Source organism: Streptopelia decaocto, assembly GCF_964273445.1.
Source record: "Streptopelia decaocto genome assembly, contig: HAP1_SCAFFOLD_238, whole genome shotgun sequence".
In the NCBI taxonomy this organism is placed as follows: domain Eukaryota; kingdom Metazoa; phylum Chordata; class Aves; order Columbiformes; family Columbidae; genus Streptopelia; species Streptopelia decaocto.
In genome coordinates this window covers 86549-100327 of record NW_028115450.1, presented here as the reverse complement: position 1 = coordinate 100327, position 13779 = coordinate 86549, and the positions used below count along the sequence as shown (strand labels likewise).

Below are 13779 nucleotides of genomic sequence, written 5' to 3'. Positions count from 1 at the left end.
TTCACAATTGCTGCTTAAGAGACCTGCACTCCAGGATTACCACATGGTGAGAGATTTGTGCTGTGTGTCCCTTGCTTTGTATATTCTTTCAATATTATTGTTATTGGGGTTTTGTTGTTGTTGTTTGGGTTTCTTGTGTTTTTTATAGTGGTGTGTGTTTGTTTGAGTTTTCTTCTTGCTGTTCCATTAGACATGAGTTTTGCATTTTGTGTCCCAATTCTCCTCCCCGTCCCACTGGGGCAGAGGAGGGGTGAGCGAGCAGCATGTGGCTGTAGCTGCCAGCTGGGGGGTGGGAGGCCTGGGGCTAACTACAACAGACGTGTCTGTGCGGTTTACATGAAGAGTATGTGAAAAAGGCTGGTTGTTCCTGGTTTCATTGTTTTCTTGACTAATTTCCTCTGCAGGCTGAAGAGACTTCTGAGCTGAGCTACGAAGAAACTAAAGGTGTATGAAGGGAGAGAGAAAGAGTCTCAGCTTAATTTGCAGGAAGAAATGAAGAGCAGGTGTTCTGAAATGGCCAGTGAATTTGGCAGATAAAGAGCAAAGGTGAGTCCTGGTTTGGTTGGGTTTTTAGGTGGTGGTGGTTTTCAATTTGAAACCTGTTTTATTATTTCCCTCTACTACTTTTCATGTTCTGGATTTTTTTGTTTTCTTTTGTTATTTCTTGGCTGTATCCTGGAATTTATTGACTTTTCTTGATGCTCCTTCTACTGTTACACAAAACTGCAGAGTTTCTAGAGGTGTTTTTGATGTCACTCGGGCTGTGCAGTAGCGTGTAACCTTATATCTACTTCTCTGTTCATTACTCAGATTTTTTGCTAAAGCAGCCACGTTTCAGAGCTGCATATATTTTGAGAAGCGATTGCTGCAGAATGAGTGAACCGCCTTTGCGGTGGCTCATTTTTAATCCAAAAGTTAGCAGTGGTTTTGTGTTTCTGTTGGAAGGAATCCTATCAGAAATGATGTGAAAGCTGTTTTTGTTTTAAAAGAGCCTGGTTTCACTTTGATATAGTGCTGGATCAGCAGATGATAAACAGAGTCTTGATGGCCAACCCCTTTACTGTTTTTCACAGAACTGACTTCTTTTAGACCCCTCTGAGTTGTTTTTTCCTTTTTTTTTTTTCTTTCTTTTTTGCTGTCTACAGGTTGCAGAACTTTCCCAGCAGTTGGAGGCACAGTCTGAAAAATGCAAGGAGCAGGAAGCTGAAAATAAAGATTTGCAAGAAGAGGTGTCCACCATGCATGAGAACCGCCAGAAACTGGAGAAAAGCAAATGGCAGCTGATAGAAGAGGTGGCTAACCTGAAACATCGTTTGGAGACTAGCATGGTGGATCACAACCTTATAGAACAATATGAAAAAGAAGTCGAAGAACAAGCAGAACAAGATATAAGACAAAAACTACAAGAAGTCAATCTATTTTTGCAGGTAAGTGAATTTCTTGTGTGTGCCTGTAGTCTCAATTATATCCTTCTCTTGTGGTGATAATTTTGTAGTATGTTATTTTTGGTTCCTGATTCTGTGTGTTAGTGCTGTACTTCTACTGTCCTTCAGCAAAGACAGGAAATACGGCTGGGCAATGGTGCTTTCACGTGTGAGTAACGTGCCTGCAGGGCGCTGAATGCAAAGCTTGCCCAGGGTGGCTTTCTGTTTTGCAGTTCTTGGGCGGTATCACTGTCTGGCCTTGTTCTTACTGTTCATCCTTGAACTCAACATTGACACTTAGAGTTGTCATGGCCAGACATACAGGTCCTACTTTGTCATTGTCCAGGGGAAAGCGCTCAGAAAAGAAGTCACTGAAGTTGTACAGGGGGTGGAGGTGAGGGACTTATTTTAGACCCCTCTGAGTTCTTTTTTTTTCTTTTTTTGTTTTTTCTTTTTTTGCTGTCTATAGGTTGGTGAACTTTCCCAGCAGTTGGAGGTAGAATCTAAAAAATGCATGCAGCCGGGAGCACAAAATCAGGATTTGCAAGACGGCATGGTAGCTGATCTCAGAGGGGCCACGGAGCAGCATCACAGGCCCTCAGCAAGAAAAGCAGAACAGGTCTGGTGACAGTGAGCAGGGCGGCCATGACCGCAGGTCACCAGGCCAGGCCATAGGGACGGGTACGTCTACAATTCAACCAGACGTCATGTCCATGGGTGAGGGTCAGGGCTGAGAGCAGTGAGGCTGGCACAGGCCTGGCTGCAGCTTCAGGCCTCGCCAGCTTCTTCTAGGCCTGGCAGATGAATTCCTTCTCAGGAAGAGAGGGAAGTAACACCGCCATAACTCGGAACAACGGTATGAAGTTGGCTTTGCCCAAGATCAGCCCTTGATCCCCATCTTAGGCATGAATTGAGCAGGAGGCAGTTCAGCTTTGGCTTTTCTGAATGGTGTCCTGCTTTGCAGGGCACAATGTGGTAGAGGTGATGCAGAAAAAAAAAAAAATCTGTAACATTTGCCACCAGTAGCTGTCTCTGCCCAACTTTACTTAGTCACCTTGACTCAAAAGCAGAGTTTCCAGAAGTGTTTTTGAGGTTGCTTTGACTGTTCAATAGTGTGTAACCTTTTCACAGAATCACAGAATGTTGGGATAGGAAGGGACTCAAAAGATCATCTAGTCCAATCCCCCTGCTGGAGCAGGAACACCTAGAGGTTAGGGTTACACAGGAAGGCGTCCAGACAGGTTTTGAATGTCTCCAGAGAAGGAGACCCCACAACCTCCCTGGGCAGCCTGTTCCAGTGCTCTGTCACCCTCAATGTGAAGAAGTTTCTTCTCAAATTTAAATGGAACTTCCTGTGTTCCAGTTTATATCTATTGCCCCTTGTCTTATCATTGGTTGTCACTGAGAAGAGCCTGGCTCCATCCTCGTGACACTCACCCTTTACATATTTATAAAATGAATGAGGTCACCCCTCAGTCTCCTCCAAGCTAAAGAGACCCAGCTCCCTCAGCCTTTCCTCATAAGGGAGATGCTCCACTCCCTTAATCCCTGCTTCTCCACTCATTCCTCAGGTTCCTTGCTAAAGCAGCTGTGTTTCAGAGCTCCTTTCATTTGTAGAAGGTATTACTGTAGAAGAAGTCAACTGCTTTTCCCTATTTTCACAGCTGAAGACACCATTACCAATCAGATGCTGGCAAAGTCCCAACTCCAGAAAACAAGGAGCAGTTCTACTGAGATACGTACAAGTAGGACTGATAAATAAACCAGGACATGAATTGCATTGGAGATTTTGTCCATAAACAGCCTCACACATAAATATGGCGGCCGCCCCTCGGCTACTTAACGGCGCCGCTAACGGCCACCACGCTCTCGAGGCGGCGCACGCGGGGAGCCGGCCGCGCGGCGGGCAGAGCCAGCCGTTCCTCCCGCCACCGCCCAACCGCGCCTGCGCCGTCGCGTGGGGGGCGGTGGCCGTTAGCGCTGTTGCCGTTACCGGGGCAGCGAGACGCTGTTCTCTGGACACCCGCCCCTCGCAGTTCGCCGCGCAGCAGTGGTAGCGGGCGGAGGCCGCTTGCGGGAGCTCCACTCTCCCCTGTCCCAGTCCCCGACTCTGCCGGCCGATTGCCTGCCGCCGTTGCTCGCCTGAGGCGGGACCGTGCCCGCGCCCCCGCTGCGCGATGAAGAGGATCTTTGGCTTCGCGTGGAGGAAGAAGGGGCAGCCGCCGTCCGGCGGCGCCTCCCTGCCCTGCCCCGCCGGTGCCTACGACATCCAGTACAAGGAGTTGAGCAAGCTGCACCGCGCGGCTGCCAGCGGAGACCTGGCCAAGCTGCGGCGGCGGCTGAAGAAATTCAGCATCGACGGGCGGGACGAGGAGGCGAGGTAAGGGGGGAGCAGCGCCGCAGGGCGGGGGCGGCAGCGGCGGGAGCCTCGAGGTGCAGCCGCAGCCCCCGGCAGCGACGCGGCGCTGGGGACAAACGGCCGCGTCGCTGCGAGGGGCGGGAGGGCTGGTTCTGTCACCGAGCTCGGCCCTTGTGCTGCCAGAAACACTTCTATTCGACCTAGCATCCCACTGTCGCCTTTTGTCCCGGTCTCGTTTCCCGGAGTCGTATTTCCCTGCGCAGGGGTGGAGGGGAGCTGGCAGCAGGAAGACGGGGTGCACAAGGGACATCACAGCCGTTCTCCAGCCACACTCAAAAGTCAAACTGCAATGGCATGCATCTCCGTGTATCTCTAAGGGCTCGGCGTGCAAGTTTAGCAGTTGAGCCAAAAAAGCTGCCATTCTCTTACCAGGGAGTAACTTGTGGAGAGGTAGGCGCTGCAGTTAGGAAAGAGTTCTAGTGCAAAATGACTGTGTTTTATCTTGGTTCTCCATGCGCAGTTGCCTGATACGTCTTTTATGACTGTGATGTGTCAGCCAAAGCAATAGTCTGATTTTGGGTGGCAGGTACTTAGTTGTTTGTTCTGAGGCTTTCGCACAGCTAATTGGTGCCTTGGCTTGGAAGATCTGGGCAGCAACTTGCAGGAGAAACTGCTTTTTCTGGCGGGTGTTACTCTGTGGGTTTTTGAGTCAAGCATAGCAAGTGCTTGCAATTATATTTTAAGGAGAAGCCCTGGGCTGCAGCATAGCTCTTAGTGATCCATCATAAGCATAAGGGAATCAGCTGAAGTTTTGGGTCATGTATGTGTCAATACTCTAATGCCTTTTTTTTGAAAAGTCTTGGAGTCAAAACCTTTATGACATTCTGAAAACATGCTGATTTTATCAGAGTAGCTCAGCATCTATCGCAAAGACTGGACTTTTGCCAGCCAGCTAGCATACTGCCCTGAAAGCCCTTAAATGGGATGAGTTCAACAAGGTCAAATGCCAGGTCCTGCGCTTTGGCCACAACAACCCCCTGCAGTGCTAGAGAGTGACTGCTGGGCACAGAGTGGCTGGAGAGCAGCCAGGCAGAAAGGGACCTGGGGGGACTAATTGACAGGAAGCTCAACATGAGCCAACAGTGTGCCCAGGTGGCCAAGAAGGCCAATGGTATCCTGTCCTGTATCAAAAATAGCGTGGTCAGCAGGACAAGGGCAGTGATCCTTCCCCTGTACTCTGCATTGGTGAGGCCACACCTGGAGTATTGTGTTCAGCTCTGGGCCCCTCACTTCAGGAAAGAGATTGAAGTGCTGGAGCGGGTCCAGAGAAGAGCAACAAGACTGGTGAAGGGACTTGAGCATAAGACCTATGGGGAGAGGCTGAGGGAGCTGGGCTTGTTTAGTCTGGGCAAGAGGAGGCTCAGAGCTGAGCTCAGCACTCTCTAGAACTACCTGAAGGGCAGTTCTAGCCAGGTGGGGATTGGGCTCTTCTCCCAGGCATCAGCAATAGGACAAGGGGACATGGGCTTCAACTCTGCCAGGGGAAATTGAGGCTGGAGATTAGAAAGAAATTCTTTAGGGAGAGAGTGGTCAGGCCTTGGAATGGCTGCCCAGGGAGATGCTGGACTCACCATCCCTGGAGGTTTTTAAACTGAGATTGGACATGGCACTTAGTGCCATGATCTAGTAAATGGACTGAAGTTGGACCAAGGGTTGGACTTGATGATCTGTGAGGTCTTTTCCAACCCAGTCGATTCTGTGATTCTGTGATTAAATACACCTATATTTGTAGGAGAAGCAAGAAAGAGCATGGTAAGCATACACTTCAGTAATGTGTGGTGTGTGCCTTTGTGTTGCCAGTTAGGATTTGTTTATGCAGTTGGCGATGAGGGATGCAGTTTAAGGTGGTCTGAGTGCTTTTTGTGCACACTCCAGCTTCCTGAGTCAAGGTGCCCAATGACATTTGTGGAAATAGCTGCTGAATGTTTATCTTTTTTTCTTACTACCCCTTCTCTTTGACTGTGGCTGATTCAGTCAGTCATCAGGTCTTAGCAGACCCTGTTAGGAAATTTGGCCGGTTTTAGATTTTAAGTTCATCTTGTCTAGAAAGCTTTGTTTCCTCTGGAAAGGTTTCCTTCTGTGTGTCATAGTACTATCAGTGTTATAACTAAGCAAATAAAGTAACACACTGTAAAAAGAAAAAAAAACCAAACAAACACAAGAGAAAGTAGTGTACATACATAGAGCACTGTGATGACTTTGGCATGACAGTGCCCAGTGCTGAAAAGCTCACCTGAGAGGAATTCAGTGGACAGTCTGCCTGGTTGCTGCAACCCCTGTACACTATACCAGCCATGAGGGTTGCAGGCCCAGCTGTGCCCTCTTAAGTGCTTGTGGCTGTGATATGTGTTGTGAGTGACCATCACATGCAGTTGTGTTTCAGAGCTTCACTGTGTCCTCCAGGGACCGGTAGAGTTGACATAGTTGGAAAGTGATGTAAAGAACAAGAAACGTGACTAGTAATGGCTAAGGTGTGCATTGTTCATATGAGTATCTCTGTTCAGCTCCTCAGGATTTCCAAAAACAAAATCTTGTACCAGGGACATGGCAAGTATCAGACCTACAGGCTCCTTGCATAAAGAAGGTCCTGTAGCCCACAGGACCTCCCAAAAACTGCACCTGGAACAGTATCAGTTAGGAGTGGGCAGTTTTTCAGAGGTGGTCTCCTTCTCTGTTGGGACAGGTGTCCTGCAGAGCAGCAGGAGCTTTACCTTCTGCACAGAGTGAAGCTTGTGCTGCTTTCTGCCTGTGATTTAGAGGGAAACACATGCAAGGACCTTCTGGGTGATTGTGTCTTTGGGTACAACTAGGCTGATTAATTGACATCAGACCTAAAATGTTCTGTGGCTTGAAGGAGCTCTTTTCTTTCTGACAAGACTTTAACTTGAAGAAAAAAGTTTCATTTTCTTATGCTGGTCATGTACTGTTGAAATACAATATTCCTTCCTTGAAGAGGACTTCCTCTGTAGTAGGCTTTTTATGACTATGATAGTTTTAACATGTCGGGATGGTCAAATATTACTTTCCTGTAGTCAGGATTACAGAGTCTTGCTCTCTGGTTTGCTACATGTTATCAGAGGCACTTAGGTGCATGTGCATCCTTGTGTTTGGTGCAGTAGTAAACATGCTAGGAAAAAAAAAAGAAAGCAGCATAAATTCTCAAAGCGCAGGGAAATACTAATATTCTTGCTGTAAAACCCACCTTCTACATTTCTGATACGCTTCCGGGATGTGAATAATCACGGAAGAACTTAAGAGTTTTACTTGCCATAGCCCTCAGATGCTCAGGCTTTGGTCTCTGTTGTTGTGCCTTGTGTGTTGTCCTGCTGGATGCAGCGACCAACGCCTGGGCCCAGGCATCTGTTTGTGCAGGGTCAGTTTTACAGTGAAGGAAATGTCACCTTACAAAGTGGACTCTCTGGAAGGTTTTTGCTAGCCACCTCAGGCATATGGTGTGCAGCGGCTGCTACTTGTAATCTTTAGCTGTTACAAAATCTTTTCTTAAGCTTACTTTTTACAAAGTGAAGCTCGTGGTCATATCAATTTATCCCAGCCTGAAATATTTCTTTAGTTGTCTGCCTGTGCTAATTTAATATATTTAATTTTTAGGACACCTCTGCATCTCGCCTGCGCAAATGGCCATGTGGATGTTGTTACACATTTGGTAGAAAGCAAGTGTAAGCTAAATCTTCTTGACAGTGATAACAGATCAGCCCTGATGAAGGTATGTGGAATATGTTATGTGCTTGTAAGTGGGGCTTATTGATTATGCACTAAATGATGTATCTGGCAGGACTCTTTACACAGCCCTATGTAGAAACATGCATATTGTGGTGGATTGGCATGGAATAGGCATATGTTACTGTTAGGGAATAGGCTGCATGAGCTAATCTTAGAAGGTGCTCTTATTTTCCAGCGTTGGCAAGCTGGGGGAATGGTAACAGGGTGAAATGTAAATTCTGGAAGTTTTTCCTTTGTGTGTTGTTCCCAGGCAGTACAGTGCCAGCAAGAAAAATGTGTGGCTATTCTACTAGAACATGGTGCTGAACCAAACCTGCCAGATGCTGATGGCAACACTGCCCTGCATCTGTCTGTCATCTCTCCTAATACAACTGTGGCAGAGCTGCTACTTGATTATGATGCCGATATTGAGGCCCGGAATAAGGTAAATTTTTGTATTTGTTAAGGAAATTCTTTCAAGAAATTGCATTAACATTAATATTTCTCTTCAAGGTTGTGTGGTTTTTTTTTGTTTTTTTTTTATTATTTTGAACTTTATTTATTTATCTGTCCTTTCAGGAGGGATTTACTCCACTTGCTCTTGCTATCTCTGAACACCAGGAAGAGATAGTAGAATTTCTCCTTGGGCACGGAGCTAACGTGCATGCTCGAGATCAGCGTGAAAGGTGAGGGGTTAGTCAGAACACTACATGAGTCTCCCTAGTACTCTCTAAGCTGGATTGATGAGAGGCATGAGAATGAGCTCTTAAAGAAAAAAATCGGGGACCCACACGGAAAGAGCTATTTCTGTGTGACTTTTGGAAGCAGGTCTGCACTTGACTGCTGTCATACCTCAGTGGATGCTTTCTGCATTGAGTTTGCAAGAAGGCATTGGCTGTGATGGCCCTTCTGGCAGGAAACGTGCCATTAGCTCAGCAGCGTTGCCTCAATTTGAAAAAAACATCTCATGTGCAGCAGCATAAGTGTTGTCTGTGTAAAAAGTTATGAAACTTGTTTATGAAGTTATATTGATAGAGGAAACTAACATTTTAAGGGTTAACCAACCACATAAGAAGGGCTTACTAAAGAACCACCACTTTAAGCCACATAATGAATATCTAGTTTAGAGCTGTATGTAACCAGTTGTGTTAAGAAAAAAACAGAACCTCATCAAATGCCAAGATAAGTTTTACAGCACCAGCTGTAACCTTGAGGAGACAAGATAGCCAAGATTTACAGCAAAAAGGGAGTGCCAGTCTGATTTCGGTCGACTTGGCAGCTTGGGTTCCAGCCAATTCACCATAATGAGCCAATGCTGAAAAGTTCACTGTGACAAAGCTGAGGGAGCCTTCATCCAAAGGCCCCCAAAGACCCCTCCTCAAAATCACCAAGTGACACTGCACAGGTGCAAGAGGGGAGGGTCAAGGAGGAGACTATGGAAATGGTTCTCTGAGACTGATTTTAGAAGAGGCAGGGAAAGGTTACGAATATGTATAGGCATTCCTGGGGTTATTATGAATATGTAATACCTTACTGTATTTAAGCACACTTCTTATTGTTTAAAGGTATGCGTGTTGGGTGGAGCGAATCCCCCACGCACCCAGCGCTATTTTGCTTATGCTCTAATGAACATATCAATGTGTTTAAGGAATACAATTAAGGAATTGGATTAAACGTTGTTTATACATAGAAAAATCGTAAGTTATTTATTTCATGAGCAACTAAAGTAACACACTCTAAAAAATAAAAAACACCCAACCAAACAAACAAAAAAACCCAACCGAAAAAAAAACACAAGAGAAAGTAGTGTACATACATAGAGCACTGTGATGACTTTGGCATGACAGTGCCCAGTGCTGAAAAGCTCACCTGAGAGGAATTCAGTGGACAGTCTGCCTGGTTGCTGCAACCCCTGTACACTATACCAGCCATGAGGGTTGCAGGCCCAGCTGTGCCCTCTTAAGTGCTTGTGGCTGTGATATGTGTTGTGAGTGACCATCACATGCAGTTGTGTTTCAGAGCTTCACTGTGTCCTCCAGGGACCGGAAGAGTTGACATAGTTGGAAAGAGATGTAAAGAATAAGAAACGTGACTAGTAATGGCTAAGGCGTGCATTGTTCATATGAGTATCTCTGTTCTGCTCAGGATTTCCAAAACCAAAATCTTGTACCAGGGACATGGCAAGTATCAGACCTACAGGCTCCTTGCATAAAGTAGGTAGGTCCTGTAGCCCACAGGACCTCCCAAAAACTGCACCTGGAACAGTATCAGTTAGGAGCGGGCAGCTTTTCAGAGGTGGTCTAGCAAAGCCTTCAGCCTTACTGAACGAGATGGGCAAAACTTAGCAGGGAGTTGGAAGCACTATAGGCATGATGCCAGCTAGTCATGAATCCTGGGTCGAAGCTAATCGCTAAGAGAGATTTACCTTGTCCGCTGCCTGTCAGAGTGAACTCTAGAGCTTTTCATTGCTTAGCTTGTAGCTGCTGGGTCATGGGCTCAAGTGCTGTTGGAAATGCATGACACCAGCCTGCTGTTTCCCTGTTGTATCCCATTGGGGCGGTTTTGCAGCTGCTCAGGCATCAGCAGTTCTCTTTTACCCCATGGCTGATCAGCATAGGATTGCAGCAGCAGGAGAAGCAGAGTCTGGGCAGGGTCCCCACGGCTGGGTGGCAGAGCAGCTTTGGTGTTACTGGAGGTTTCTTGCAGGTACGTGAAACTGTGATATTCCCTGCCAGCCTGTTCCCTAAAGTGGATCTTCTGTGGAGCTCAGCAGGCCTTGCTGCAAGCAGAGCCATCTCCTTTCCTGTTGGCAGGCTGAGAGGCTTGGTTGAGGAGGGCAGCAACCAGTTGCAGGTTTCCTGAAGGCTTTTCGGTTTGCAGAGCTGATAGTGACTTCTTGAGGTTTGTCATGTTTCATAGTGCTTGCTAGTAGCAGCTTTTCGGTGATGGTGGAATCCTTCATAGCCAGTTATGGTCAGCGCTCCCAGATAATCTTAGTCAGTCATTTCTTCAGATATGGAGGATCCTGTATACTTACATGGGAATTTCTCAAAAAGTGGTGGTAGTCACCATTGAGGGACTCCTCCGTTGATGGTTCTGTCTCTTCCCCATCTGTAGCAAGATATTGCAAGTTCTGTGTTCTGCGTGTTTTTCTTGTCCTCGTCCTTGTTGCCATGGAGGAGGCGCATCAGCTGCACTGTAACGAGAAGTATCTGCATTACAAATTACGGTGTTTCTGCATCACATACCACTGCATTTGTTTACCTCTCCCTTTTCATTCCCACCTAGCCAGTGGGAGAGAGCTGCTGTCCTCTTGCTTCTCAGCAAGGTACCAAAGCAATTGCAATGTTAGTTGGGCATTTCTAAATACAGACAAGGACCTACCCACAGTGTTGCAGTTCAAAACTGGTGCTGCCATCCCCCTCAGTTCTAGAGGAACTGCAGGATTGTTATTGCATCACCTTCAAGGGAGAAAGGTCCTGTGTGTTTTGTGGATTGTCTCCTTCTCTGTTGGGACAGGTGTCCTGCAGAGCAGCAGGAGCTTTACCTTCTGCACAGAGTGAAGCTTGTGCTGCTTTCTGCCTGTGATTTAGAGGGAAACACATGCAAGGACCTTCTGGGTGATTGTGTCTTTGGGTACAACTAGGCTGATTAATTGACATCAGACCTAAAATGTTCTGTGGCTTGAAGGAGCTCTTTTCTTTCTGACAAGACTTTAACTTGAAGAAAAAAGTTTCATTTTCTTATGCTGGTCATGTACTGTTGAAATACAATATTCCTTCCTTGAAGAGGACTTCCTCTGTAGTAGGCTTTTTATGACTATGATAGTTTTAACATGTCGGGATGGTCAAATATTACTTTCCTGTAGTCAGGATTACAGAGTCTTGCTCTCTGGTTTGCTACATGTTATCAGAGGCACTTAGGTGCATGTGCATCCTTGTGTTTGGTGCAGTAGTAAACATGCTAGGAAAAAAAAAAGAAAGCAGCATAAATTCTCAAAGCGCAGGGAAATACTAATATTCTTGCTGTAAAACCCACCTTCTACATTTCTGATACGCTTCCGGGATGTGAATAATCACGGAAGAACTTAAGAGTTTTACTTGCCATAGCCCTCAGATGCTCAGGCTTTGGTCTCTGTTGTTGTGCCTTGTGTGTTGTCCTGCTGGATGCAGCGACCAACGCCTGGGCCCAGGCATCTGTTTGTGCAGGGTCAGTTTTACAGTGAAGGAAATGTCACCTTACAAAGTGGACTCTCTGGAAGGTTTTTGCTAGCCACCTCAGGCATATGGTGTGCAGCGGCTGCTACTTGTAATCTTTAGCTGTTACAAAATCTTTTCTTAAGCTTACTTTTTACAAAGTGAAGCTCGTGGTCATATCAATTTATCCCAGCCTGAAATATTTCTTTAGTTGTCTGCCTGTGCTAATTTAATATATTTAATTTTTAGGACACCTCTGCATCTCGCCTGCGCAAATGGCCATGTGGATGTTGTTACACATTTGGTAGAAAGCAAGTGTAAGCTAAATCTTCTTGACAGTGATAACAGATCAGCCCTGATGAAGGTATGTGGAATATGTTATGTGCTTGTAAGTGGGGCTTATTGATTATGCACTAAATGATGTATCTGGCAGGACTCTTTACACAGCCCTATGTAGAAACATGCATATTGTGGTGGATTGGCATGGAATAGGCATATGTTACTGTTAGGGAATAGGCTGCATGAGCTAATCTTAGAAGGTGCTCTTATTTTCCAGCGTTGGCAAGCTGGGGGAATGGTAACAGAGTGAAATGTAAATTCTGGAAGTTTTTCCTTTGTGTGTTGTTCCCAGGCAGTACAGTGCCAGCAAGAAAAATGTGTGGCTATTCTACTAGAACATGGTGCTGAACCAAACCTGCCAGATGCTGATGGCAACACTGCCCTGCATCTGTCTGTCATCTCTCCTAATACAACTGTGGCAGAGCTGCTACTTGATTATGATGCCGATATTGAGGCCCGGAATAAGGTAAATTTTTGTATTTGTTAAGGAAATTCTTTCAAGAAATTGCATTAACATTAATATTTCTCTTCAAGGTTGTGTGGTTTTTTTTTGTTTTTTTTTTATTATTTTGAACTTTATTTATTTATCTGTCCTTTCAGGAGGGATTTACTCCACTTGCTCTTGCTATCTCTGAACACCAGGAAGAGATAGTAGAATTTCTCCTTGGGCACGGAGCTAACGTGCATGCTCGAGATCAGCGTGAAAGGTGAGGGGTTAGTCAGAACACTACATGAGTCTCCCTAGTACTCTCTAAGCTGGATTGATGAGAGGCATGAGAATGAGCTCTTAAAGAAAAAAATCGGGGACCCACACGGAAAGAGCTATTTCTGTGTGACTTTTGGAAGCAGGTCTGCACTTGACTGCTGTCATACCTCAGTGGATGCTTTCTGCATTGAGTTTGCAAGAAGGCATTGGCTGTGATGGCCCTTCTGGCAGGAAACGTGCCATTAGCTCAGCAGTGTTGCCTCAGTTTGAAAAAAACATCTCCTGTGCAGCAGCACAGTGTTGTCTATGTGGAAGCTCTGTGTGAAGATTGAACTTCTGTTTTTACTTCCTCTCCCGTTTTGCTGTTGTTTTTAATACTTAATGAAAAACACTTTTTCTTTTGTTCATTTTGAAGTAATTGGACAATACTGTTTTTTGAGAGCAAATAGGAATAAAAATAATTACAGTGTCTGTGTGAAAGGATCTGTTTTTTTATCATATTTTGGATGTTTCAGAACACCACTTATGATTGCTGCTTCTGATGGGGAGCTTAATTTGGTCAAGGTGCTTCTTCGGTATGGTGCTGATGTTTCCCATACAGACCCTCATGAATGGACAGCTGAAGATTATGCTGTTATTCATGGATATTCTAGGTAATTTTTTAACTTTTTCTAATGATAAAGTTGTCAGTTATCAGCGTGGCTTTGGAACATCTTTGGTAACAGCTCAAAGGTTTAATGGTGTGTTGAGACCCGTCTAGATGCTGTGCTCAGTGGCATCTTCCAATACGTATCGTTCCTGTGTCTAGTGTTAATTTGGAAGTTGAGGAAAATTTCCGCCCAGAATTCTCTCTTAGATTTCAAGTTTTGTTGCAAAGCTCCCATTTGACCAATAAAAGCTCTAAAAAGTGTCTGTATCTTACTGTTATCCAGTGGTGGAACTTGGCAAACTGAAATGCATGTAAACCCTCTCTCC

The 13779-nt window shown here is 45.7% G+C and overlaps 1 protein-coding gene across 1 annotated transcript in view; it reads left to right on the top strand.

Annotated features, from left to right (window-relative positions):
* Positions 1-3570: 3570 nt before the first annotated feature.
* Positions 3571-13779, top strand: part of LOC309452748 (uncharacterized protein) — a 54324-nt gene continuing 44115 nt past the window's right edge. The window contains 5 exon segments of the mRNA XM_082077411.1: positions 3571-3804; positions 12009-12123; positions 12391-12564; positions 12699-12805; positions 13320-13457. Of these exon segments, the coding sequence (XP_081933537.1) occupies positions 3602-3804; positions 12009-12123; positions 12391-12564; positions 12699-12805; positions 13320-13457 (737 nt within the window). The 5' untranslated portion in view covers positions 3571-3601.